Below are 27,877 nucleotides of genomic sequence, written 5' to 3'. Positions count from 1 at the left end.
CTACATGGAGACACAATTCTGCATGCTGCCCCGTCCGCAGGCACCACCCCTGCAGCTCCCATTGGCCCACTGACTCATGTGGTTCCCGGCCAATGGGAGTTGAGGGGGTGGCACTTGGGGCAGGGGAAGCGTGCGGAGCCCCCTGGCTGCCCCTATGCATAGGAGCCAGAGGGGGGACATGCTGCTGCTTCTGGGAGTCATGTGGAGCGAGGCAAGCCTCCAACCCCGCTCCCCGGCTGAAGCAGGGCAAGCTCCGGACCCTGCTCCTCAGCGGGAGCTCGAGGGCTGGATTAAAATATCTGGAGGGCCAGATGCGGCCCCCAGGCCATAGTTTGCCCACCCCTGCTTTAGGGCCTACAAATCCACTCAGTCCTACTTCAGCCAATCACTCAAACAAGTTTGGTGACAATTTGCAGGAGATAATGCTGTCTGCTTCTTGTTTACGTCACTTGAAAACAAGAACAAACATTCGCATGGCACTGTTGTAGCTGGCATCGCAAGATATTTACGTGTCAGATGTGCTAAAGATTCATATGTCCCTTCCTGCTTCAACCACCATTCCAGAGGACATGTGTCCATGCTAATGACAGGTTCTGTTCGATAACGATCCAAAGCAGAGCGGACTGATGCATGTTCATTTTCATCATCTGATGCCACCAGTAGAAGGTTGATTTTCTTTTCTGGAAGTTTGGGTTCTGTAGTTTCCACGTCAGAGTGTTGCTCTTTTAAGACTTCTGAAAGCATGCTCCACACCTCCTCCCTCTCAGATATTGGATGGAATTCAGATTCTTAAACCTTGGGTCAAGTGCTGTAACTATTTTTAGAAATAACATGTTGGTACCTTCTTTGTGTTTTGTCAAATCTGCTGTGAAAGTGTTCTTAAAATGAACATGTGCTGGGTCATCATCGGAGACTGCTATAACATGAAATATATGGCAGAATGTGGGTAAAACAGAACAGGAGACATACAATTCTCCCTCAAGGAGTTCAGATTTTTGATTCAATTTTGATTTAATTCAAATTTAATGAATGTATTTATTTAATGAGTGTCATCAGCATGGAAGCATGTCCTCTAGAATGGTGGCTGAAGCATGAAGGGGCATACTAATGTTTAGAATATCTGGCACGTAAATACCTTGCAACCACCTGCTACAAAAGTGCCATGCAAACGCCTGTTCCCACCTTCAGGTAAATAAGAAGCAGGCAGCAGTATCTCCCATAAATGTAAACAAATTTGTTTTTTTTAGCGATTGGCTGAACAAGAAGTAGGACTGTGGATTTGTAGGCTCTAAAGTTTTACACTGTTTTGTTTTTGAGTGCAGTTATATAACAAAAAAAAAATCTACAAATCTAAGTTACACTTTCATGATAAAGAGATTGCACTTCAGTACTTGTATCAGGTGAACTGAAAAATACTTTCTTTTATATATCATTTTTACAGTGCAAATATTTGTAATCAAAATAATATAAAGTGAGCACTGTTCACTTTGTATGCTATGTTGTAATAGAAATCAATATATTTAAAAATGAGAAAAACATCCAAAAATGTTTAATAAATTTCAATTGGTATTTTATTGTTTAACAGTGCGATTGTGATTCATTTTTTAAATCGCAATTCATTTTTTTGAATTAATCACGAGTTAACTGCGATTAATCAACAGCTCTAAAATTTACACTAACATATGTCCCCACCAAGAGAGAACATTAACATTTTCCAGCATATCCTAACCTTACCTCTTCTGTGCTTCCTGTTTACTGCGACACTGCTCACAGTAATATTTATATTCACTGCATAAAGTCTCAGTATTACTGAACCCCCTGTGGAAGTTGAGAGCAAAAAAAATGAATTACAAACACGTGGGAACCTTAGTCAAAACCTCTACTTATCACTTTACTATCCTGCTGCTATCACAGAAAAGAAATATACTTGAGATGAAGATTTCTCTCTTAAACAAGAATACTTCTCACCACTGGTTTTAACCACACCTGTCCCAGTCTCATGTTGTGGGATCTAAGATTCCAGCTGAGGAAATTTGGATATGGCTCCCTTCAGAACATGAATTGGCCAGTATCTGATCATCCGTCAAACCAAGGGGTAGAGTACACAGCAGTATAGGCTGTCATGGTTTTTGGTTGGTTTTGTTTTATCTAGTTCACACCTATTGTGTGATATTTGGGGACATGTACAAAAATTAAAACTCATTAACACTGGCCATAATTTGCCCACAAAAGCACATAAGCACCCCCCAACTCACTCATCATTAGTGCCATTATCAGCTATTAAAAAGCTGGGTTCAATGGATGCATCTTGCAAAGTGCTGGGTTGATAAGCTTGGGCTTTGACAGGCTATCAGAGAGTGAATTCTAAAGCAGAGAGCTGTTCAACAAGAATGCCCGTTGCCTGCCCTCAGAAGCTCAAGCATTCTTTGGCAAAGAGCAGGAGCATTTCAGCAAAATGCAGCAGCAGGATGACAAAGTAAAAATATTTTGAAAACAAACAGGAATACTTAGTTTTGAGAAACTCTGAACACATGACGTAGCATTAACAGCCTTAGAAGACACAATTAAATGGATAATTCTTACAGTTTTGGTAGACTTTCTGTATAACAGGATCTTGAGCAGAATTTATTAGTTTATGGTAAGCTTGGGTCCTAAACTGCTGCACAACTGAATACCTAAGTAGCCACTCCATTCAGAATGTGTGCAGATGTGTTTCTTCCAACCAGATTCCTTTTCATTTACCTTAGGCAGTGCGTAATTGATGTATTTTGTTCCACATCAACCGATAGGTCCAGGAAGTCCTCATCTTTGCTACTAACCTTAAAAAAACAAAAAAACAAAAAAACAAAAAAAACTTCATTGCAGCTTGAAATCTGGCAGATTTAGAATTGCTTCAAGTCCCTGAAATGGTACAGATGTGATTGCAAGTAGGAAGCTTCAGAATTTGATGAATGTATAAATGCAGTAAGTTTCCTGCACTACTCAAGAAATACTGTAACAATCTGAAGTGCAGTTACAGTCCAAAAAGAGACTATGTAAAAAAGGAACCTCCTTGTACAACTACTTCCCCATGTGCCTGCAAGTCATATCTGCCTATTTTACTGAAAAATCGAGTTTTTGCCACTGACGGCGATCAGACGGCTAGACAGGCTTTAAATGGATTCTATTCTACTTTGTACAGCAACACAATTATCTGCCATATTTCAGACTCTTCAGGATATGAGAGACAGAAAGAGCTGGATTTTCAGATGCTGGGGCGAGTGATAAGGACTGGCCATTAGGAAAACAATCTTTTGACTTGTGAGCCAATCACATTTAGTCTCAAAATCCCTCAGAAAGAACCCCATTTGGTGCCATTTTTTAAAAGACCCTTTTTAGAGCATAATAATTTAGATTTAAAATGCTGACTAGTATTTGGAGCTATTTGAAAAAATGTTGCTATCCAATAATATACTAATTTTTCTTTTCCTCCCAATGGGACTTTCATTTGTTTGAAATACTGTTAAACCAATGATTACATGGCTAAGTACAAATTCCCAGCCCAAAAGTGGTTCTTTCAGTTTCAGTCTTTCTGCTCCCTCCTTCATTCTCAACACAGTAATTACAGATTAACAACAAGAAATGTAATCTTTTGACTTGAAAACAAGTGGTTAAAACACAAATTTATGAGTACCTTTCCCAGACTTGAAGAAGAGTTCTGTGTAGCTCAAAAGCTTGTCTCTTTCAACAACAGAAGTGGTCCAATAAAAGATATTACCTCACCTATCTAGGCTCTAACATCCTGATACCAACATGACTACACCACCACTGCAAATTTAACTATTGTAAGTAAATGGTGAGCAACTCTTGTGGAAACACAACATATACTATGACTGTCACAATAAATTACAACAGGACAAAAAGGAGGCTCATATCAGCCAGGTGCAAACTGCTTTGGTGGAAATGGGGAGAGGGAAGGAAAGGACCCTACGCTTTTACTAAGAAACATATCTTAAACAAACGTATTAGTTTGAACGGACAGCTGATACAGTCATAAAATAGGTTAGGTTCAATTTTTAATCAGAAAATGTTCAATTTCATCTACCCTAATAAATGAAAAAATTTGTTTAGAACTAAGGAAAATGGTCCAGTGCCTTTTAAAATCAAATAAAGAGATGTTTTGTTTTTCAACATACAGCTTCACAGTTAAGACATCTGGTTTCGTTGGTTAGTGTTCCCTGGAAAATTTCATGGACCCATGTCAGATCAGTCTTGTCTCCTTCCTCACTCTCTATACTGCCATTCTGGAGTTTGCCATTCTGTTTCTCCTGTTTTTTCTCTTCTTGTAGTAAGTCAGCAATAGTGTTTAGTAGGTAGTTTAGAAATTCATGTGCATCTTGCTGCATATAATTATCAAATAACTCTGGAAAGGAAACGGAGAAGATTGGGAAGAATGAAAGAGCATAACAGAAATGCTATTGTTAATGCACAAATTTTATAAGGCCACTCTGCTCTTGCGAAGCACTGCATGTTCTTTTCTCTTTTCTATAATTTTTACATTCTTTTAGCCACTGCTATTAGTTAACAGTATTTAACTCTCTAAATCATTTCAGTATACACTATGTTAAAGATGCTATACAGAACAGAGCTGTAATTATGTAGTTTTATGTAGTTCTAGCAACAGATGTTTTGGACTTCAGGTTACTCTCTCTTTTAGAAGGCAGCCTTCTAAAAATTAATTAAGCTCTTTAAGTTAAGGGCAGCTGGCCTGGCAAACATGTAAAATTGGCTTCGTAGATTGTTTTGAGTGAGGGTAAGATGAGTATGTTCAGAAGGGACCACTGGTACATGAAGTCCAATATCTTACCTCACGAGGAAAATGAAAAAAATCCTATAACAGTAAATCAATGATATCTTTTCAAGCCAAATCGGAGATTGTAAATTAACATGCACAAAGGCTCTTCACAACTAGTCCTGGGAAATAACCACTGGATTCCCAATACAAAGAGAGAAACTGATTACCCATTACTTTTTTCTTGCCCTGAATACAGGAGAGAAAGAGAGGGCGAGAGTGACTTTAAGCCACCTCTGAGCTTCCCTAATCTGGCCCTCTCTATGTGTGTACCCAGTTCATGGTACATGGTACAAGCATTGCCAGTGATGCTCTAAGTTGTAATGGCTTGTTACAGACCTCTATACTGGCATTATACTAGCACAGAATAGCCAGGGCATCAAAAGCTCCCTATTGACTGGCCAACATCAGGATGGAATCACTAAACCAGATGGAAAATCCACCTAAAATAAAGATACTTTACAGGGACCATCTACACACTCTTTATACTACACAAGTGGTGAAAATTCGTACCACATAAATGGGGGCATGAACGTTTTGAAATCCAGTTAATAAAACTTGCTAAATGTCAGTCACTAGATACACTTGAAAAGAGCTCAGGTTACTTAAAAATGAGCAGCCTAATATCCTAATATTGAAATTTGAACAGGTACTTCAGTTATTAATTTACCATTTTCTTTTCTCAACCGGGAAATAAATTTCTTGGGTGGGATGACCCCCACCTTCTTCTTTTGTGTAGCAATGCTGTTGAAGAGATCGGAGAGGCACGTAAGGAGGCTTTCCTTCTTCCGGGGCTGGACCTTGTATGCCAAAACTTTTTCCCGAAACGGACGACAAAAATAAAGTGCCTGTAGGACTGAGTTGCAGTAGCAGGTATTGCCAAACTGGTTAAAACAGAACAAGAAATATTTCCATTATTACATCTGTTAAAAAGAAACTAAAAGAGAGACTGAGAAAGGACAAACAACAGAGGGGTACAAAAACTAATATGTAGAGAAATATTTTTATGAAATTAAAAAACTTCATGACTACTTTTCTAACTGGGACATTCCATCTGAAATGCTGGAAACCTAAATCACAACAGCACGTGAATGATAGATCATGACAATTTCTTTGTCTGAACATAGCAAACTGTACTACAGAGTGTGAAAAACGAGATTTTTAAAATTTTGTCTATAGTTATATAATTAAGGAAGGTTTTCTGCATAAGATTTTTAGCATGCTAGACCCATCCAAATTTTGGTGTTCTGAGCAATCACTTATTGCAAAGGTATTGATAACTCACATTTGTAATTCTGGCAAAGCAACAGACTAATGACCTTTCTAATTAAATATCCATATGTTAACTAGAGAGGAAGCCTATTTTTATGGAAGATGTTACCATGGGCCTTTTAAATAACTTTTTACTGTTATGAGCAGGTATCCTCAATAGTTACAGTGAGGAACGTTCATAGTTCAGTTCAAATTTGTTAGTCTCTATGATGCCACAAGTACTCCTTTTCTTTTTTTCCATAGTACTAGGAACATCTTACTAACAGAAAAAAGTAAAAGGAAACACTGAAAGGACACTTACTGAATTAGAATTCTTTACAACCGCAGGAGAGTTTTAAATGAAAAATATACAAAGGTTCATCAGTCAAGATATTTTTAAAAGTGACTTTTGGGACAGAACTTGATGAACCTTGAAGGGGCTTCATTTTCAGAGGCCTTTCCAAAGTGGCTCAATTTAGACGTGCAAAAGCTAAGGCAACAGAGTCACTAGTCATTGTTTCAAATCTTGGCCATAATTCCCATCGGATGGGAGTAACTGAAAGTAAACATTAGATCGAACTGCTTTCAATCTTGGAAGCCCAGATAGTGTGCAAGTAAATTTTTTCACACAAAGTTTCAATTACCACAAGGCTTTATCAAAGATCCTCTCTAAAATAGACCAGAATTACAGTATCTGGGTAAATTAGGCCAAGCATCTTACACCTTTTAGAAAACAAGGATCAAGAATGATACATATTAATGAATAATCAGTATGTGCTGTGGATCAAATGGGAAATTTTAGCATTGATTATATGACCCAAAGATCAAAAGATTACCCTATATTTCAGGGGATTGAACTAATACTAGCAGAGTTTCATCTGGATCTTAACACACATCAATTTAAAGGTGGCATGATTGACAAGAAGAGCAGCTGGGTGGAACAGATTCTCCATTATGGGTGCTGATGTAGTATTAATTTCTCTCATTTCTTATCTAACTATGTTAATATAATACCTTTATCAAACTTACCAAGGATCTGTATCAAAGCAGTTATCTTATCTGCAAGTTTTTTTCTATGGTAATTTAGTTAGTATTAAAATTCTATTTTATTTACAAGCAACCACCATAGTTAATTTTATTGAGGGGAGGGCTGTGTGTATGAAGGATAATCCAATGAATGCCTGCTAAAATAAGGCTATTCCAGGGTTTGCCACGGACAGGTAAAACTAGTGAGTGACAGCATGGTTATTAGTCCTGCACAGGCCTGAAGCTGCAGTCACTGATGTGAAGAGGTGCCACGGAGAGACCCAAGACCATAATGTGGACATAAGAAGCAAAATGACAGGATGGTAACTGGTAGCATCACTGTATTCCTTGTGATCAGTTCTATTACACTATTGTGACCTTGTTACAATACATGAATTCAGATTTTATATTTGCCTGTGTCAGATACCAATATGCCTTTTGAGACAAAAAGTAACACATTAAGTATTTCCTGTTTACAATGAAATATTGGCAAAAACACATGATGCAGAGATATCTAAGAGCAGCTGTTTTACATCTGCCATATCTGAAGGCTGTGTCATTAGAGGACAGGGCTGATGGTATGTAATGTCTAGAGGCGATGTGTCCCAGATTGCTTAACAAGGAGAAACACTTAAAACAGTGAAAAGTTAGATGCTTTTATACAATGACATGAAATAGTTCATTTTGGGTGGTTTGGTTCCTTCTGTTTATAGTAATCTGTGCAATTTATTTTATAATGACTGGATTGTATTACATTGTTTGTTTGGCTTTTTTGAGTAACAATGATTTCAGGTCTGCCTGTCCCGAGGATATTCTTATAAATGAGCTCTGCATCTCAAGAGCATTCTGGGTGAAATATTTTAAACAAACATAATTAACATACAAAAAACCAATTGTAGAATACTGATAATCACATTAAGTGGTACTCTGGGAATATGGCTACAGTGTACACCAGAATTTTGTATAATTACTGTAGCAGAACGACTGCAAGTTAATAGTCAATTTTCTGGCTGAGAGAAATTTAAAATTTAATCCATGCAGCTCAGAAGGTTACAGCCTTATCATCCTTACATGGTACATCACTTTATATGGTACATGAAATGAGAAACAATGGTTCAAAATTGTTAGTTACATGATCAAAATAAATACACAAGCTGAACAAACATTTAATTTATGTTTATTCTTAGTCCATCTTTTTATTAATAACCTATAAGACTAAATAATCAGCACATTTACGAAATCTGTAGATGATACAAAATTGGCAAGTTTTGGCAACACCAATGATGACAGAGAAATAATGCAAGGGGACCTGGAAAGATTAGAAATGCTTACAGAAAAGAAAAATCAAAATATTTTGGAAGAATTTTAGCTCATATATTTGTGGGGGAAATCCCCAAAACATATTTAATGGGAGGCAGGATCCTAGAAATTAGCTATACTGAAAGAACAGGATGTTAATAGTGGACTTGCTGTCCACTACTAACCTCCAGTTCTTTCAGCATTGCTAATTTCTGGGTTAGAGAGTTTACGCTGTGATATGGCAGCAAAAAGGTCAATGTGGTTTTTGACGGTACACACAGAGGAATCAGGTCACAACGTGTAGAATTAATAGGTCCTGCGTATACAACTCTGGTGCAATTAACTGTGTTGCATCCAAAAGTGTGTTAGGTACTTTACAAACACAAAAAAGCAGATACCTCAAAGAGCTTGTATTAGAATCTCAAGGCCAAAAGTAATAAAAACACCAACAGTGAAGTCATGGCCTCATTGAAATCCATAGCAAAACTTCTACTGACTTCAAGATGGCCAAGATATCATCTCAAGTGTACTGAAGAACCCAGCTACTGACCTTGCCCTCATTTGTATTACAGAGACCGCTTTCCGAATTAAACATTACAATTATAACATTTATACTATACAATTTATACTATACAATATCCTTTTCAGTTTGTTCATGTTGTGTAACAGCTCTTTATAAAGAAGCCACAGTGAAACTGACGAGACAGTCAATTTCCCCTATATGAGCCCACACAGCAACAGGAAAGTTGTTTGTTTGTGTTTTTTGAACAGGAAAATGTCATTGTATATCCACAAAAAATGACTAGAGGATTCAGGCCAGTAAATAACATGAAATTACTTTTAACTAATTTTTTTAAAAAAATCAACACACGATTCATTCAGTTTAACAAATCTTGCTTAAAACAAAATATTTAGCTCAAACGCTATCTAATTAATTTAAAATAATTTTAAATTACTCATCTAAACAGAATTCCCAACACATGACACTTTGAGGATAGTAGCCTCTTAAAATTGAAGATGTTACAGTTTCACAATAGATTAAAATATGCAGAGGTCAAAACCTGTTCTGCAAACCCTTTTAGGTGCTCCAGCTGATTTCACACTTTACTAAGAGGGCTAAGAACAAGCAGAGGAAAAACATGAGGTAGTGGGGAAGGAATTTTTGATAGAGAAGTAAAAATCCAAAAAAATTATCAAAGGAAACAAACTACAGATATTAGACATATTTTGTCCTTTTGAATATTGCATGTGGGCGGTAAAAGGATTTTTCTCTATTTTTAGAAGGCAATTTTTTCTTCTTCAAACTATTTGAAGTTTTGGAATAGCCTTCCAAGGGAAGCAGTGGGGGCAAAAGATCTATCTGGTTTTAAGATTCTACTTGATAAGTTTATGGAGGAGATGGTATGATGGGATTTTGGTAAGTAATTGATCTTTAAATATTCAGGGTAAATAGGACTTATCCCCTGAGATGGGATATTAGATGGATGGGATCTGAGTTACCCAGGAAAGAATTTTCTGTAGTATGTGGCTGGTGAATCTTGCCCATATGCTCAGGGTTTAGCTGACTGCCATATTTGGGGTCGGGAAGGAATTTTCCTCCAGAGCAGATTGGAGAGGCCCTGGAGGTTTTTCGCCTTCCTCTGTAGCATGGGACATGGGTGACTTGAGGGAGGCTTCTCTGCTCCTTGAAGTCTTTAAACCATGATTTAAGGACTTCAATAGCTCAGACATAGGTGAGGTTTTTTGGCCTGCGCTGTGCAGGAGGTCGGACTAGATGATCAGAATGGTCCCTTCTGACCTTAGTATCTATGAATCTATTTATCACTTTGGTATATATGCTACAACAGAACATGCCTTCCATATTTTCCCATTATGATACAAATCTCAGAACCATTGGAATGGCCATTAACACAACACTTAACGAAGATAATTCAGTATGTTTAGATCAAGAGTGGGCAAACTTTTTGGCCTGAGGGCCACATCAGGGTGCGAAACTGTATGGAGGGCCAGGTAGGGAAGGCTGTGCCCCCAAACAGCCTGGCCCCCGCCCCCTATCCACCCCCTCCCACTTCCAGCCCCCGACTGCCCCCCTCAGAACCCGCCCCGTCCAACCCCTCCCCGCTCCTTGTCCCCTGACCACCCCCTCCCAGGACCCCCACCCCTAACTGCCCCCCGGGACTCCACCCCCAATCTAAACCCTCCCTCCGCTCCCTGTCCCCTGACTGCCCCTCCCAGAACCTCTGCCCTATCCAACTGCCCCCCGTTCCCTGTCCCGACTGCCCTCCCCCAAACCTCCATCCCATCCAACCTCCCCCTGCTCCCTATCCCCTAACTGCCCCCCGGGACTTCCTGCCTCTTATCCAACCCCGACTCTGAACCCCTTAACATACTCTCAGAGCAGCATGTCTGGGAGCCATGTCGCCTGGCTGAAGCCTGCTGCGCTGCCCTGCATGAGCACGCAGCCCTGCCACCCAGAGCGCTGGTGGTGCGCTGAGGCTGCGGGGAGAGGGGGAACAGCGGGATAGGAGCTAACCTCCCAGGCCCAGAGCTCAGGGGCCGGGTAGGACGGCCCTGTGGGCTGGATGTGGCCCACGGGCCTGAGTTTGCCCACCTCTGGTTTAGATTGTAGAGTGTCTGAGAACATGATCTGCTACAGACAAAGCAAAGATCAATTAAATCAAATGAGCTCATAATGTGAAGCTGGAGGCAAGTAATACTTTAGTAACTATATTAGCACTATTCAGTATATTAGGTTGTTTCAGGTCTGATGCGAAATATGTGTCTAAATGATCCACTAAAGGAAGAAAAGGTAAGTTTAATTTACCGTGAATGAACTTAACCAGAGCCATATTTTTCACATGAAAAATTAACTATGTCCTGTGACAATTGTAAACATTTTACCTTTTTACATCATATTATTAATAAAAGGATGTGACAGATTGAATGTTACATTTACCTTCCTTACCCAGAAGCATTAATCTGACATCCTAAACATAAGTGCTAGAATAATGTTGCATTCTTTTCACAATCCTTAGTTACAACATTGCAAATTAAGCAATTTTTATGGCCTTACTGGCCTTAATCACACTGTAAACATGAAAACTGACTGAAGTTATAGCAAACAGTTGTTTTAAACAGGAGCTCTCATGCTGATGCAAGCCCAAAAAAAAAGTACATTTCTACACACAGGGAATTGACTTAGCTGGTATTTTTCTGTATTCTTTGATCTTTCCTCAACAGGACTGTCCCCTCTAAGCCCATATGAAAAACATGAGATTTGAAAAAGCAAACAGATTTTTTTGGTTTGAGCCTTTGGGACTAAGACCCACCAAAGTAACAGTTTAATATCTGATACTTCTTCTCTGTTGGAGGACCATACCCTGCTTTTATCTACCCTATGCTCTTATGGGCTTTTCCAGCTTTAATTACTCTGATTCTATATTTAAAAGTGTGCCCAAGTATGGATGTCCCACGGAATTTTGTAATCATTAACATTTTTTATTTCACTACAGTTAACTTTTCAGATTAATCTTTTAGTTAAAAACAAAAAATTTAGCATGCATGTTACAGGATGTAGTGCTTAAATAGATTTCTACTTTGTGCCAGAACTACCCATGGATAAGAATAAATAAAAGAGAATCCTATCAATTTCAGAAGAGGAGGACTGAAATAGAAAACAGCATTTTAAAAACAGAAAAGAAAATTCACTCACATTGACCAAGCCAAAATAATGTTCATTCACAGGAAACTGTTCAGGACCAATCTCTTTCTCCAAAGCAGAGGCATTGGCGCCCTGGGGAAAACAAAAAAACCCTCATATGACTACTAGGAAAAAACTCTCTAAAAAAAAAAAAATCTGTAATATTCATGCCATTTCTGGTAAAACAAAGAGAGCGAGAATGGAACTGTTAATTAAAACATGGTATACTATACATAAGGGTGATGTGAATCCCATACATTCTTTTCACCTGCTGTGATAGGTGAGCCCACTCTCAGCATTTAGATAAAAAAAAAATTTTTTTTAAATGGATCCTCTCAAAGCCAATGCACTGAAGAAATAAGTATAAAAGATCAGATAGTGCAAATGTGGTTTATTTGGAGACTTTATCCTCTCCTGGTCATCCAGTGGGTTTTTAACTGTATTTATTTAAACCACGATTTGAGGACTTCAATAGCTCAGACATAGGTGAGGTTTTTCGCAGGAGTGGGTGGGTGAGATTCTATGGCCTGCATTGTGCAGGAGGTCAGACTAGATGATCAGAATGGTCCCTTCTGACCTTAGTATCTATGCATCTATGTATGTATGTAGATGTGAAGTAATACTTTAAAATAGTGCCCATCAGCCTGTAGCTTAGATTTCAGGGTTCAATTAATACAATTTTTTAAAATCTCTATCCATGATTCTTAAAAAGTTGTGGGATAAGACAGCTGGACCAGAGCTAGCTGTTAATGTAATAGGTCCCCTTTTATCAAAAATTAATTCAGATTTTAAAGAAGGATGGTAAGGCAAGTTAATATGTACCTTGATGAAAGACAGATATTGAACTTTGCTATATAATCTTTTTGTGAGTCTAAAATTAAACTGCAACAATTTACAGTTTTACAGAGAATTTATTGGACTCCTGCATACTAAGTCAAATGTTATCTATTCTACAAGACAGTGATGTGTGCTTGCAAGGCTGGAATCAACATGGTAATGAGACACATTTTTGTTCAAATGTTCGATTCTATATTATTTCTAGAACCTAACTGAAAACTATAACACAACCTTAACAATGCTGGTGCAACTAACTGTAGCGTAGTAAGCTTCCAGCAGAGGTGCTGGGGAGCATGGCGGTGAAGCACAAAAACAGTTTATTAATGCTGGACAGTGGAAAAGCAACATCTTTTTTGGTTTATGTAATTCTTGTAGCATTAATTTTAAAAATCAAAGAAACTTGAAAATGAGCAACATTTCTGGTTTAAATTTTAAATATTTCCAAATATATTACAAATAGAAAAAAGTATGTGAAAATTGTTAAGTACTGGTCTTTTTTTTAAAATCAAACAGTTGCAGTTGCCTTATTTTCATAACAAATTTTAAATTATTTTGAAAAAATGATTTTATAACATTTGAGAGTTTCAAGAGTGTAAAAATATAATTTATCCCTCCCTCTCCGCCGCAATTCCTCAACGTACCTGCATAGACCTGCTTATAGGAATAGGACCTAAAATGTTATTTGCAGTTAGCTGTATAACTCCTAAAAGAGCAACACAGTATGGACATTTCATTTAAATTCATTTCATATTATCAAGATATCATGCTTTCATCTTCAAAACTCCACTTTATAATAGCCACTATGGGTTTATATTTAAAAGAAGATACTGTCTTATCTTGAGATGAACATCAAAACTACAAACTACTGATCAAACTGAGCGATTTTTGCACTTGAATCTATACAAAAATTTGCTAGAGAAAAAGAGTTTTTCCACATTCACTAAGGAGATCTCAGATTAGTCAGTCATCCAGGAAGGTCATTTAAATTTAGTGGAGCATGTGCTGTAAAAATAAACAAGGAACTCAAAATAAATTTGCTGTGTATATGGATTAAAGAAAACAGACTGAAGCGCAGGAAGAATGGTAGGCAAGATGTGTGCCATGAGAGAAAATAGATCTTTAAGTGGAGGCGTGTGCTACAGGAAAGGAACAACATGTCTCCCTGAATCATCCATTGAGGAAGTCAAACTACTCAAGAAATTGGATTACCAGAAGACACTACCTATGAAAATGAACGTGAAGACTGCTGAATAATCTAGAACTGTGCCTATCAGTTGCCAGGTTCCATTTTCAAGTCTTCTGTTAGCATCCTATTTATAGCTCAAACAGCATTTTAAGGCATCTGAATCACTAAAGAAGAGTGCTTTTCCATAGCTATTTTTTGAATCTAAATATGCTTAGACATGCTTTGAGTACTTTTAATAATCTCATAAAATCTTTTCAATGCTGTTCCAGCTTTTTAAAATAAATGAAACTGAAAGTGCAAATTAAAATATTAAGTTAAAAACTATGTTAATGAAATTTGACATTTGCATAGTTGAAAATCATAAAAAATTAGCAAATGCAAAAGGTGATGTTCCAGCAGAAATATTCATTTGGCTATTTTGCACATCCTTTAAGTTTTTGATATGTGATGAACAGTAATAAACTAAAAGTGGCCTGCAGAGGAGAAAAAAATTAGGATTGTACCTTTTTTGCATCTTTATGATGTATAAAAGAGCACAGAAAGGATTCTCACCCCAGCTTCCAAGGTTTTTGTTTCTGCTCATATTTTACATTAGAAATTCAATCTTTTCTGCTCTGTTGTTCCCATAAAGCATTATTGAGAGCTGGAGAACAGGTAGGATTAAGACTTTAGAAATCCTACTGCTCTGGTGAACAGTCTTTACACGGTGGGTATGTCTACATTGCAGGGACTAGACAAACATATCTACACTATGGGAAATATACTGGTATAGCTACAGCACTGTAGCTATGCTGGCATAACCTGCTAGCAAAGATGCCGGCTATGCTGATGTAAGGGGTTTTTCTGTCAAGGTAGAATCACCTCTCCAAGCAACGGTAGGTAAGTTGACAGAAGCACTCTTCCATCAACCTATTTGCACCTACACTGGGAGTTAGGTCAGCATAGCTGCATTGCTCATAGGTGTGGATGTTTCACACCTCTGACTGATAAAGCTATGTCAACCAAAATTTTAAGTACAGACCAGGCCTAAATCACTGAAACCCTGAAGAAGAATTAAACAAAACAAAAGGTTTAAGTATACTATAGCTCTGCCTTGCAAAGTGCTATTCACCCATTTCCCCACAGTTAGTAATGTTTTTAATGAACAAGTAAATACTATATGCATTTTTATTATCAATCACTAGGACAAATGATGGGAACTTTGTAAAGCTGATATGACTAGTTATAAAGGGTAGAAAACTTACTATAAAAAAATCTAGTTTAACTAGAGGTAGGGAAACACTGCAGTCAGATTTCTTATTTCAAATCTATAGGGAATGACCTAGATTGAAGAAATAGAAAGGAATCACAAAACATAAGAAGCAACATGATTTGTGAAAAACTTGGCTAATACACGGTTAAGAAACTTAGATTTTGACAGATTTACATATGATCCTCTTCATACACATGCCTGATAGATCTCTAAGGTCTTTACTGCAGGACAGAGATTCCGTTACTGTGAAACACAGAGAAAATTAACTAGGTTACTGCTGAGAGCCATAGCCCAAAATTTAATTCCAAAAACTCATCAGCAACAGTCCAAGGTAAAACCATGCCTACAGGACATCAAAACGTTTACACTATATCTTCAAAATGTTAGGCTGCAGAGCTACAATAGCCAGACAAAGAAAGTTGAAGATTGTACAATAACCTGGGTCATTATGGTATTAAAATACAATGCTTCTGAAAAGCTGAAATAACAGAAACAGTCTGTCCCTTTAATGCTCAGATTTCAGAGCAGAGATCATGTTGCCACTACTTCTAATAGTTTGCAAATTAATTCTACTGTTAGATGACAAATTGGACTGCTTAAAAGTAGCCAAATTTCTACTGCACACATTGTTTGTGGCATAATTGACCTCAATTAGCATAGCAATTTGCTACACATTTTTCAAAGAAATGCTCTTTAACATTATCAGATAAATTCAAATGCTACAAGTTTCAACTATCATAAAATTGTGCTAATCAGCTTTAAAATGTAATCTGATGGAGCGAGCATATAGTCATGCTCGCAATGGCAAACTGGGGAAGGGGGATGGAAGAGATCTCCCCGGCACTCTTCCTCCCTGCCCAACAAAATAAAACAACCTAGGTTGTGCAAAAGTTTAGAACTGTATTTTGAAATAATAAGTAAAGAGGCAAGACTTCTGTTTTATTTTTAACTAGAGAGCTGCCTTAGGACAGACAAATATAATCTGCTCATGAAGAACAGTACCTGGTTTCCAAATGTAAGTGCCAGAATTAGGAAGCTCTTTACAATTCAAAATCGAACTAAAGGGTTAAAAGTGCAAAAATTATTACTAACTCTTACCATAAATTGTCATTTGAGAAGTCATAACTGTTTGTGCTTGCAATAAATCTACATAGTGGAAAGTGTTATATATTCCATATATAGACAGCAATACAATAGCTTTGAATTCTATGTTTCAGAGTAGCAGCCGTGTTAGTCTGTATTTGCAAAAAGAAAAGGAGTACTTGTGGCACCTTAGAGACTAACAAATTTATTAGAGCATAAGCTTTCGTGAGCTACAGCTCACTTCATCGGATGCATTTCATCCGATGAAGTGAGCTGTAGCTCACGAAAGCTTATGCTCTAATAAATTTGTTAGTCTCTAAGGTGCCACAAGTACTCCTTTTCTTTTTTTGAATTCTATGGTGATAAATACAGGGTGAGAATTTACATTTGACCAGATGGCAAGTTGTTTGCTGGAAAACCAACAGTGACTGTGTCACCTATAATGCAGAAATGCAAGATTTTGGTTTACTTAATATACATGATTCAAGCAGTGTATGGGGAATTAGGTTTGAAACTACACATTATAAACAGAGATTTACTGATTGTTTGCAAACTAGTCTGCTTCCCAGGCTACTGATACAATTCTGATTAAGAATGACTGAATCGCCTTAGTACTCAAAAGCATATGGTTAAGCCTAGTTAAATCAGATTCAGGATCTTAACACTGGCAATTCACACGCATCATGTTACCTTTTAGAATAACATTTAATGAAAGCAAATACTTTTATTTAAATCTAGTTCTCCTTGCTTTTTGCACAGGAACTCTGTCTCCCACCTCTGTTTCTCTCTCACTTCTCAGCAGGCTTGTATTTCAAAGTAACTCCTTTACAGTAAATAAAGCTGTTAGGTGGACAAGATTAGAATTGATTCATTATCCCCCACCCCCAGGGACAAATAATTCCTTCTATAAAGCTTCCAAAAGGTACATCCATGAGACTTAGAGTATGTCCATGGAAACCTGTAATATAAATACCTTATCCATAAGAAACTGTTCTGATACATTTTTCAGAGTAGCCAAATGCATCCGATGAAGTGAGCTGTAGCTCACGAAAGCTTATGCTCTAATAAATTTGTTAGTCTCTAAGGTGCCACAAGTACTCCTTTTCTTTTTGTTCTGATACAGTGGTTCAAAGAGGAAGTACTGTGTAACTTTCTATACGTAGCTATTTGAGCAGAAACTAAACATCAATTATAAATTCACCCAGTCAGCATAAATCTTCCATCTGAAAGACTGCCTGATTCTAAGAACACGTCCTCATGGTTTTGACTAAAGTGGTGATACTGTTTACACCACTTGACAATCAGAAACAATGCACACTCACTTGTGCCAAGCAATTTCTAGCATATTGCAAATACTATGGAGCTCCAAGGAATGGTGACAATCTGTCCTGATTGAGACCTCCCCCATTCTATTCTATTCTGTTATAAGAGCACAAATATTGTCTTACGGTTGGATACAAAGCCCGCTGAAGTCAATGGAAATCTTTCAACTGACAGACTGGCTTTGGATCCAAAAATGGACACAAAAATATGTGATGATAAAATGAATATGCTACTCTGAATTTAAAAATTATTTTAACTTTGTTACCTTAGCAGAATGACACATGGTCAAATTTCCACTGTGTGTGTGGAATTATCCATGGAATCACTATTTTAAATTAACCAATTGAGCTTCAGTCTATTAAGAGTAATCTAGGGAGGAATAATTAAAGTCTTTGAATATATTATAAATAGGACTGAAGTAGTGAAATTTTTGAAAAATATATATTTTTAAACCCTATATACGTGTGTGTGTGTGTGTGTGTGTGTGTATATATATACACACACATATACATACACATACACACACACCCCCCTAAACAAACTGGTGTGGGCTTTTTTTTTTTTTTTTTTTGTAGCTCTGAGAACATTGGGCTATTAGGCTGGAGAGGTTTCTGGGGGTGGATCTGACCTAGCCCTGGCCACTCCTTGCAGGGGAAGAGGAAGTCCCTTCCTGCCCAGTTGGGTAGCGGCCACTGGCTGGGGCATCTCCAGCCCTCCCCTGCAGTGATTTACCTCTCTGCTAGCTGCTCCTGACAACTGAAACTGTGCACCTGCACTGTTGGGGAGCGGCACATGATTGTTCTTGCGGCTCCCCTTTGCTTCCCCATCAGAAAGTCATTTTTCTGCAGGGAAGCAAAGAAATCTATGGGGGACATGAATTCCGCATGCACACAGTGGCGCAGAATTCCCACAGGAGTAATACCAATCGTGGTGTTATAGACCTCTGTCATATCCTACCATAGTCGTCTCTTTTTCAAGCTGAACAGTTCCAGTATTTTTAATCTCCCCTTGTATGGAAGCTGTTCCATACCCCTAATGAGTTTTTGTTGCCCTTCTCTATCCTTTTCCAATTCTAATATATAATTTTTAGATGGGGTGACCAGAATTGCATGCAGTATTCAACATGTGGACCTACCATGGATTTATATAGTGGGTTTATAATATTTTCTGTCTTATTATGTCTCTTTCCTGCTGCACATTAAGCAGATATTTTCAGAGAACTAAGCACAATGATGCAAAGATCTCTTTGAATGGTAACAGCTATTTTAGAACCCATCATTTTATATTTATATTTGAGATTTTTTCCAGTGCACATTACTTTGCATTTATCAACATTTAATTTCATCTGCTTTTTTGTTGCCCATTAACCTGGTTTTGTGAAATCCCTTTGTAACTGTTTGCAGTAAGCTTTGGCCTTATCTATCTTAAGTAATTTAGTATCATCTGCAAACTTTGCCACCTCACAGTTTACACCTCTTTCCAGATCATTTATGAATATGTTCAACAGCACAGGTCTCAGTACAGATCTTTGCGGACCCTGTTATTTTCCTCTCTCCAGATACTCCATGATGGATTTCCAGATGTCCTAAATCAGTTTTAAAGGCTCTCATGATTTCACAGGAACTGGTCCTTATTTACTGATGTACAATATGCAGTAATTTGGAATGGATCTGCCAGTAATTCACACACATTGGTGATATTCTGCAATTTACTCCTGGGGAGATTTTGCGCCACTGCACATGTGCAGAATTCATGTTCCCCACAGATTCTTTGCTTCCCCACAGAAAAATGTCTTTCTGATAGAGAAGCAAAGAGAAACTGAAAGAGCAGTCATGCACTTCTCCCTCGCATTGCAGGTACATCGTTTCAGGCACCAGGAGCAGACAGCGGAGAGGTAAATCACCACAGGGTTGGGGACACCCCAGCCGGTGGCTCCTACCCTGTGCCAGGATCAGCTACTAGTCCTGGCTGAGCTGGAGGCAGGAGAGGATGGGGCTTCTTCTTCCCCTGCAAGAAGTGGCTAAGACTGTGTCAGATCCCTTCCAGAAACCTCCCCTGGCTGCAGGAAGCTCAGCATCCTCACGTGCTTCCTGCCTCTATCACTCCTCAGATGTGGGGGGAGGGGTCAGTGTACGAGGAGCTGCTCCCCCATCCTCAAAACCCCTGTGCATCATAACTTCCCATATCCGGAACCCACCCCCTGCCAAACCTCCCCCGTACATTCAGACCCTCCCCAGATCTCATACCAGAACCCTACCCCACTGAACCTCAACCCCTGTATCTGGAGCCCCCCTGCAACCAGACTCCCTGTCTCAAGACACCCACTTCTGCACCCAGACCACCCCCCCACTCAGCCCCCTGCACTCAAACCCCTGCATTACCCTGAGCTCCCACATCCAGACCCTCACCCCACTGACCCCCAACTAGCTGCACCCAGACCCCCACTCCCTCAACATCCAGACCACCCACTAAGACCTCCACACACACCCCCCACTGAGCCCCAACCACCTTCACCTGGAAGCCCCTGCAGAGTCCCATTCCCCTTATACCTGGAACATTCCCCCTCCCCACGAGCCTCTGTGCATCCAGATCCCCCACAACTAGACTCCCTCACTGAGCTGCCTGCACCCAGACTGTCCCACACAGAACCCTCTCACCCCACACCTGGATCCACCCACACTGAGCCCCTTCACACTTGGATCCTGCCTGCCCCAAATCTGGTGCACCTGGCACACAGGAACAGGGGCCCAGAGTATTTCTGGGACAGACCCAGCCCTTGTGCTGTGTCAGAGTCGGGTGCAGCATCACCACTAAATCCGGGAAGGGAGGGGCTGCATGGTGATCTCCACCTTCATGCAGCCAGTGGCCTGTGCTCCCCACTGCCATGCTTGAGCCTCTGTCTTTATTTATTGACAAATAAAACTTGCAGAATTTTAAAATACTGTGCAAAGAATTTTTAATTTTTCAGCACAGAATTCTCTCAGGAGTAGCAATTGTATGCAGTCCTAGAATAAGGCTGTAGTCCTAAAGAGCCCACCTAAGGAGGAGATATGAAAGAGATTGATGGATAAAATGGTAGGAAATATAGAACCCTCTGTTCAGACTCAAACTTTCACAAATTTCAGGAAACCTTTGCTCATTTAAAATATGGCATTGTAAACTGATGGCCTGATCAACCAGCCAGGGAAAGTGAATTCATGTCCCAAACAGTGGCACAGATCATGGTGTGCAAGGAGGAGAGGACATATATACCTTTACACTATGTTTCCTACATCGTGATTACTCTAACTTCCACACTTGTAAGCAGAACAGGCAAGGAAGAGGCAGTAATACAGACCACCACTTGAATCACCTCAGGTACATTTTGCTATTTTAATGGCTCTCCCTAATTACAACCCACTGTTTAAGCTGTCAGCATCTCATAGCACAATGTCAAAAAGGTTCTAATACACTAGTCAGTGAATGTTTCGAACAACAGATTTATATGCTACCCCAGTGTGGGTTTACCTATGTTTCCCATGATTCCCTTCGGTGAGGGTAATAGTGCTCCACTCCATGGAGCAGCCAAGGGGTTTGGATCCTTAAACCAGTGGATAGCTTGAGAATAATGGGTATATCAAGATTCCACATGTTCCAGAAGCATCGCTGTGGAGACTGAGGGATACAGTATAGCTTCCAAAGCGCCCTCAGGATCCACATTGCCAATCCTTGTTGACAAGTGCTTCAAAACCCCACCACCTGAAAGGGATGGTGCAACACTATCCCCCTCAGGCAAGCATGCTAGAGAGAACAGCTACTCAACTCCATTGTTTTTCTCTGTCCCTATGTTGAGCTCTATAGCTCCCTGGGACTTCTGAGGTGTCTGGAGCCAAGAGAAAGAAAGTAACTGCTACTGCTCTCCCTCCTATTTGAGTTCAACCACAGTTGCTAGCTTCTGTGCTTCACGGCAAAGGGAGCATGATGAGCAATGATCTGACTTACTAAAACACAAAATCAGAGTATGTGTCTCTATCTCAACTTATTTAGTTTGACATTGACCAAGAAGATATGCATATTTTTATTTTTTTCATATACCCAGAAAATCTTATGGCTTCACTTTATAAATCCAAAAGGAACAAAAGATGCTTTTATGTGAAAGCATGGAAAGCATGTTAACATTTAACATAATGATCCAATTACAGAGACTCAGCTGACCTTGAATAATTTACCAGATATCTACTAACCACAGACCAATTCAAATGGCTGGTGATTGGCAACCAGAATTGTCCAGAGGCCTATTGAGAAGCTCAGCCCAATCCCTGCTAATGGAAATAGGAAAAGAATTAGCACTGGTACAAGGTGATGTCTCTTGACCTTCTATGGGATTTCAACCTTCTTTCATGACAGCCTCTTGTAATATCAGAGGACTCCACCATGCTGACTTAGGCAACTGAAGGGAGTTTCTGTTCTTGCCCCAGCACCAGAGGATCCATGAATCACATCACATTCAGTGGCCTCACTTGCAAATCTCCACTGCACAGAAGCATGCAGGGAGGAATGCACAATGTAGAGAGCGCATGCATATCCCTTACACAGGCTCCCCAGATTTCACCCACTGTAATAGATCTATGGGTTGCCAAGAGGCAATTACTAGATAATCATATACATCCCTTTGGAGCTGGGACTAAAACCCTAGCTCCAAAACTGCAAACTTCTACGCACTTGAGTTAAAGAAGTTCTCCCCAATTGGTGGCAATAGTTGGTTCCTTATCCATCTTTTTGGGCTAGCCACCACAGGGAGAGACATCAAATGTTTAGAGCCAAACTAGACAGCATCATCAACTGCAAAGTAAAACCACACTCCCAGACTACAGAGGAGAAGCCTGGAGTCTCCCCTAAGAAAGGTGTGTACTAAAAGACATCAGTCATCTTGTAAACCACTTTGTGGTTTTTTTTTGTTTTGTTTTTTTTTTTTACACCTCGGAATAGGAACTTCCACAAAGAAAAGGCAATTGCCAAGCCTGGCTTTAAATTCAAGTACTAATGGCAGCAGTATAAATCTTCCAGAAAGGACATACTATATGATTTGCCAAGAGTTACATACAGTTACAATTTTTTCTAAAAAGAGAGTAATATTTGTTAGTGTTAACTAGCCAATCTCTGATCTTAGAGTGGGGAGTAACTTTTTGTTTCCTTTAACTGAATTTTAAGTAAGACAAGTCACACAATTGGAAACAAAAGTCTGAGTTAAAAGTTGAACTATTTTCCCTCATTATTTACTATTTTATCCATAGATATTACCTTCCCCATAAAGTTACCAGTACAACAAAGTTTTAAAAATATGTCAGTGAAAATGCAACAAGACAATTCAAAAGCTTCACTGATGTGGATCATGTATGTAGCTCATATGGCAACTGACATGTTTATTTGCAAGTGAACTGCACAAAATGAATAGTAAAAATACTAATTTCATTTCTTGCAAGTTGTTTTCTATGCTCAATATTCAGTCCTCTCTCGCACCCGTACTAAAGATAATAATTAGGCCCATGCTGTACTGATCTGGGAGACAAAAATAGGACTACCATCAATGTGTATGCTGAATTTGTGTTCTCCAGGTGTGCCTTGCTAGCTTTGCAGAGCAATTAGATGAGGCTCTAGTGGGAAGTGGCCTTAATTAGCTTACTGTGATACACCAACATTGCTGTTAAGTCCTTGTTAAGACACATCACAGGAATCTGAAATAGGAAAAGATCAGATCCCTGCTTCATCACTCATTGCTATACCAGTGTTCTGCAGCAGTTCTGTCAATGCAAAAGCTACAGATAAAGCAATAAAACAAGCCGATTTCCAATTCAAAGGTTTCTGTGTTAAGGCTCAGTTTTATGACTAGCAGAGGGAGGAAGCTTTACAGACTGGCTGTACTGCCAGGGCTAATGAACATCCTATAATATCTTGTTTCTTTCTTTGAAGGCTGTAGTATATGATTTAACATAATTTTAGAGTTAGGTGCAGAGACAACTGGGACCATACCAGCTCAGGTATGAGATTTTAAATAACTTCAGCACAAGATCCATGTGTTTGTTCAAGGGGCATAAGGGGATGTAAGGAAATGTCACCAATATCCTCTCCAATACATTGTCCTAATAAGCATCACAGCCATTTACACAAAAATTAACCTCATGGAAAATGTGACAAAGACGTCTGTTGGTAGGAAGGGAGTTAAAGTCAAGCAGGCCCAGCACAGATTTTGGCTATGGCTTATGGGTAAGGTTGTGTGTCTGTCACGGAGGTCACGGATTCTGCGACTTTCCATGTCCTCTGTGACTTTTGCAGCGGCTGGTATGGCTGGCTCGGCCGGCTCAGGGGCTGCCCAAGTCGGCCAGCTCCTGGGCAAGCAGCAGCAGCAGTTTGGGTGTGTGGGAGGGGACTCTGGGCTGGGGCAGGGGTGTGAAGCAGCGCTTACCTGGGGAGGAGGCACAATCAAAGGCTGTTACAATACATGAAATATTTTCCTTACATATGTTTCTAATGTTTGCAATTACTGTAGATGGCTCAAGATGTTCTGAAATTGTGAATGGGAAGGAGGTGATCACACAGAGGAAGGAGGGTGTCCATGAGACACTTGAGATATGATCCACACTACAAAAAGTTTGTGATCCCTTTAAGGAGAGTGGTTTGGTTAGGATTTAAACTCAACAGTACAGAATTTAAATGATCAATTTTAATCTTCTGTTTATTTTAAAGAGGTTGTATTGTCCATTGGAATGAGACTTGGAGTCAGCAGCTCCAATCTGGGAGCTATGCATCCTTGTTCTACCACAGACTCATTTGTGTGACTTTGAGCAAGTCATAACTTCCTCATGATTTAGTGTCCCAGTCTATAAAACATAGATAACACCACAGAAGTGTTGTGAGGATTGCCTATAGAGTACTTTGAAGATGTAAAATGTGTCACATCATTAGAATCCTAAAGAAAAGTTAATTCCCAAACATACCTTGTTTAAGTAATTAAATAGTTTATTCAGAATAGAGTCATTTTCACATTATGGTAGGAGAGATTATAATATTTTGGATTTACTAGACAGTAACTTAATCATCAAAGGTGTAAACTTCAGTATATTGGTTTGAGTTAAATAAAACCACTGCAACCAGCATACTGTACTAATGTTTCTGTATTAGTTTAAAATAAAACTATAGGTGAACTTGACAATAAACTCAGCCAAGGCAAATCAAATAACTTTACATTTTTGTATCAATGTTTACCATGAAAAATGCCATAACACTTTATGCTGTGCATAAATTAGGGTTCTTTAAGCAAGCAGTCCTCTCTGGGGTGAAGCAAAGCAGCCTGTACCAATAGCACCGCACAACAGTTTTTGTAGAAGTGAAAAATAACTTCTCCATCTGAAACAAAAATGAGCATTCAAATAGGCAGAATCTACCTCCCTAAAGTTGGAATTTGCTGAGGACACAAAGGGTTAATTACCTACTCTTGCAAAAAGTTGTACTTCAGGATGAACACTGATATAACATGGGCATCTGCGAGTTACTCGTCTACTACACCAACCAAAAGCAAAATCAGGACAGAAGTAGAACCAATCCAAAAATGCATGCTTGTGGCCATAGTTACCAAGAACAAACCACTGAATATTGGAAGCATGACCTGAAGATGGCTGCATGATCACAGGATCACTCAGCCTTACATTTGCCCTCCTAATTCTCTTACTCTGATGCTCAGCCTGTTGAGCTGGGGAATTTGTCAGGAGTACTAGCTGGGGCTGAGTCAATCACATGCAAGGTGGGCAGGGAATTCTGCATCAAACCCTGCATCAAAGCAACTGTCCAACCACTTCCCATGACCTTATTTTCACTTGTGTTTATGGTGGGGAAACATAAGTGCATGCATGAACATGTGCACTTTTATATGGTCTTGTGAGGAGTTTTCAAAACCTGTAGTTGGGAGGTTTGTTCTAGAAAACCTCGTAGCTGAGATTACTCAATTATATTTATACTTTTAATTAAATCAGGCTCTTAGCACTATAAACCTGTAATCATACCACACAGTATGATCCAGGCAGATCTCAAGTTAAGGAAAATTGGGTAGTCAGTACTTCAGGAGACCACCTCAAAAAACATCTAAACACTGCAGGAAGCAGAACTAGCTAGTTGCTAGGAAAGAAGAGTGGTGCCAAGTCAATAGTGAATTGACATCCCAGGATCACTATGCTGCTAAACTTACTGTCATTTGGATGCAATTGTAAAATTGTAAAAACCACTTCTGGTTATTAAGATCCCATGGAACTATATGAAGAACAAGATCATTGAGCTTGAACACCCTGATCAAATTCCAATTCATATAACTATATCCTGCCAACCTAAATTCCAGCAGCAATTTCCATTGGATAAAAGATTTTTCTGCATGAAGAAGAGTTCTTAAATGTTGCAGAGTTATCGTGTGCTATTGTGTTACAGGTGCAATATTTTGCAGCAGAGGCAACTGTTTTTAGTGGTAAATTAACTGGTGCATGATCCATGTATTAGTTTTAGTTTATTAAAGGCGCTGCATAAATGTAAAATCCTTAAGTCTGATGAATCCTATAGTAATAATACATATGAAACTCATGCTAATCTTATTCAACACATTAACCTGAGTGAAGGTTTACTAATTTATTTAAAACAATTATACTAGCTTATGGGAGCTTCCCTCTTGGGATTAATGATTGCAAATGCAAGTGTGAAGTTTGACATTCTCCAGTTCTCTTAGTCTATCCCTCCTTACTTTTAAACACTTTAAAAGGTTCATGTGGGATCAGGGCCTAAGCAACTACTCAAAGAACTGACAAACTGGCTGTTTAAAGGAGGCATGTTTCTTGAATTGTGGAACAAACTACTATTCAGATTTGGCCCCATTCCTACACTGAGAACCACCACCATGTCCTGCACCAAGTCTCACGGACTTCAGTGGTCTCTACATGGGAGCAGGGCTGTACTGGTGTGATTCTGGGCCTATGTTTGGGGAAATCTCTTTGGGCACAAAAAGGGAGGCCTGTACAGCCTTTCCTGTCCTAAGTATTTTTCATCACAGCCATCATGTAGTGCCAGAGAAGCTTTCCTTCTACATAGTTTTCTTATTACACACCCCTTGTTTCATAAGGGTGTGTTTATAAAACATGTCATCCCTGTATTTTGCATTATAAAAACTTTTTTTAAAAATGCACACTCGAAGGCAGGGACTGCACCTCCTAGTGTGGTTAGAAAGCACCTTGCACACGGTGGGCGCACTCACAACCTAAATAAATAATAGTAACCATACAATGCAATGTACAGTGTTGGGGGGTGAGGGAGGAAGGGGATTATTTTAATAAAATGTTTTAATTCTTGATATCTACTTTGATAGAAAGAGGTTTCATCTGGCTCCTGCGATAAGGGAAATGTTCCTAATACCAGGGAGAGTGCATGTGTGTGTGTGGGTGTCCTGATCCCTGCAAGGGACGATCTCCCTTGGGGGTCAGGGGAAAGGACAGGGCATGCTCTCCAGGAGTAAGCCCTGGGGAAAGGGCGGGGGGGGGAAAGAGGGTCTCTTGGCTGGAGGCTCCAGGGTAAGGGGAGCCCTGGGGGAAGGGCAGCCCTTTGGGAGAAGGGAAGGGGAAACCTTCCGGACGCCAGAGAAGTGGAGGCTCCAGTCGGGAGCCCCGGGGGAGAAGGGAAGGGATCTCATGGCCCCCAGGGAGGTGGCGGCGGGGACCTTGGGGGGAAGGGCAGCTCTTTGGGAGGTGGAGGCTGCAGAAGGAAGGGCCCCTACTACACCAGGCGGGGGTCCTGGGGAAGGGGAGCCCTGTGGGGGAGGGGAAGGGATCTCATGGCCCCCAGGGAGGTGGCGGTGGGGACCCTGGGGGGAAGGGCAGCCCTTTGGGAGGTGGAGGCTGCAGAAGGAAGGGCCCCTATTACGCCAGGCGGGGGTCCTGGGGAAGGGATCTCATGGCCCCCAGGGAGGTGGCGGTGGGGACCCTGGGGGGAAGGGCAGCCCTTTGGGAGGTGGAGGCTGCAGAAGGAAGGGCCCCTATTACGCCAGGCGGGGGTCCTGGGGAAGGGATCTCATGGCCCCCAGGG

General features: G+C 39.8%; 1 protein-coding gene across 4 annotated transcripts in view; it reads right to left on the bottom strand.

The window, feature by feature from the left end:
- The window catches only part of LOC119861603 (ubiquitin carboxyl-terminal hydrolase 12-like), a 41,477-nt gene that overhangs the window by 12,891 nt on the left and 709 nt on the right, over nucleotides 1-27,877 (bottom strand). For 2 of the 4 annotated variants that reach the window (XM_038416920.2, XM_038416922.2), the window contains exons 2-6: nucleotides 12,120-12,200; nucleotides 5,502-5,715; nucleotides 4,176-4,402; nucleotides 2,743-2,819; nucleotides 1,735-1,818 (exon numbers count right to left, since the gene is read on the bottom strand). In XM_038416920.2, coding sequence (XP_038272848.1) covers nucleotides 1,735-1,818; nucleotides 2,743-2,819; nucleotides 4,176-4,402; nucleotides 5,502-5,715; nucleotides 12,120-12,200 — 683 coding nt within the window. Of the gene's footprint in view, nucleotides 1-1,734; nucleotides 1,819-2,742; nucleotides 2,820-4,175; nucleotides 4,403-5,501; nucleotides 5,716-12,119; nucleotides 12,201-21,982; nucleotides 22,090-26,006; nucleotides 26,069-27,877 lie in introns of all 4 variants that reach the window. The other 2 variants (XM_043492135.1, XM_043492136.1) reach the window with 2 other exon arrangements.

This window comes from Dermochelys coriacea, chromosome 9, assembly GCF_009764565.3.
Source record: "Dermochelys coriacea isolate rDerCor1 chromosome 9, rDerCor1.pri.v4, whole genome shotgun sequence".
Lineage (NCBI taxonomy): Eukaryota > Metazoa > Chordata > Testudines > Dermochelyidae > Dermochelys > Dermochelys coriacea.
This window is presented reverse-complemented; position numbering and strand designations above follow the sequence as displayed.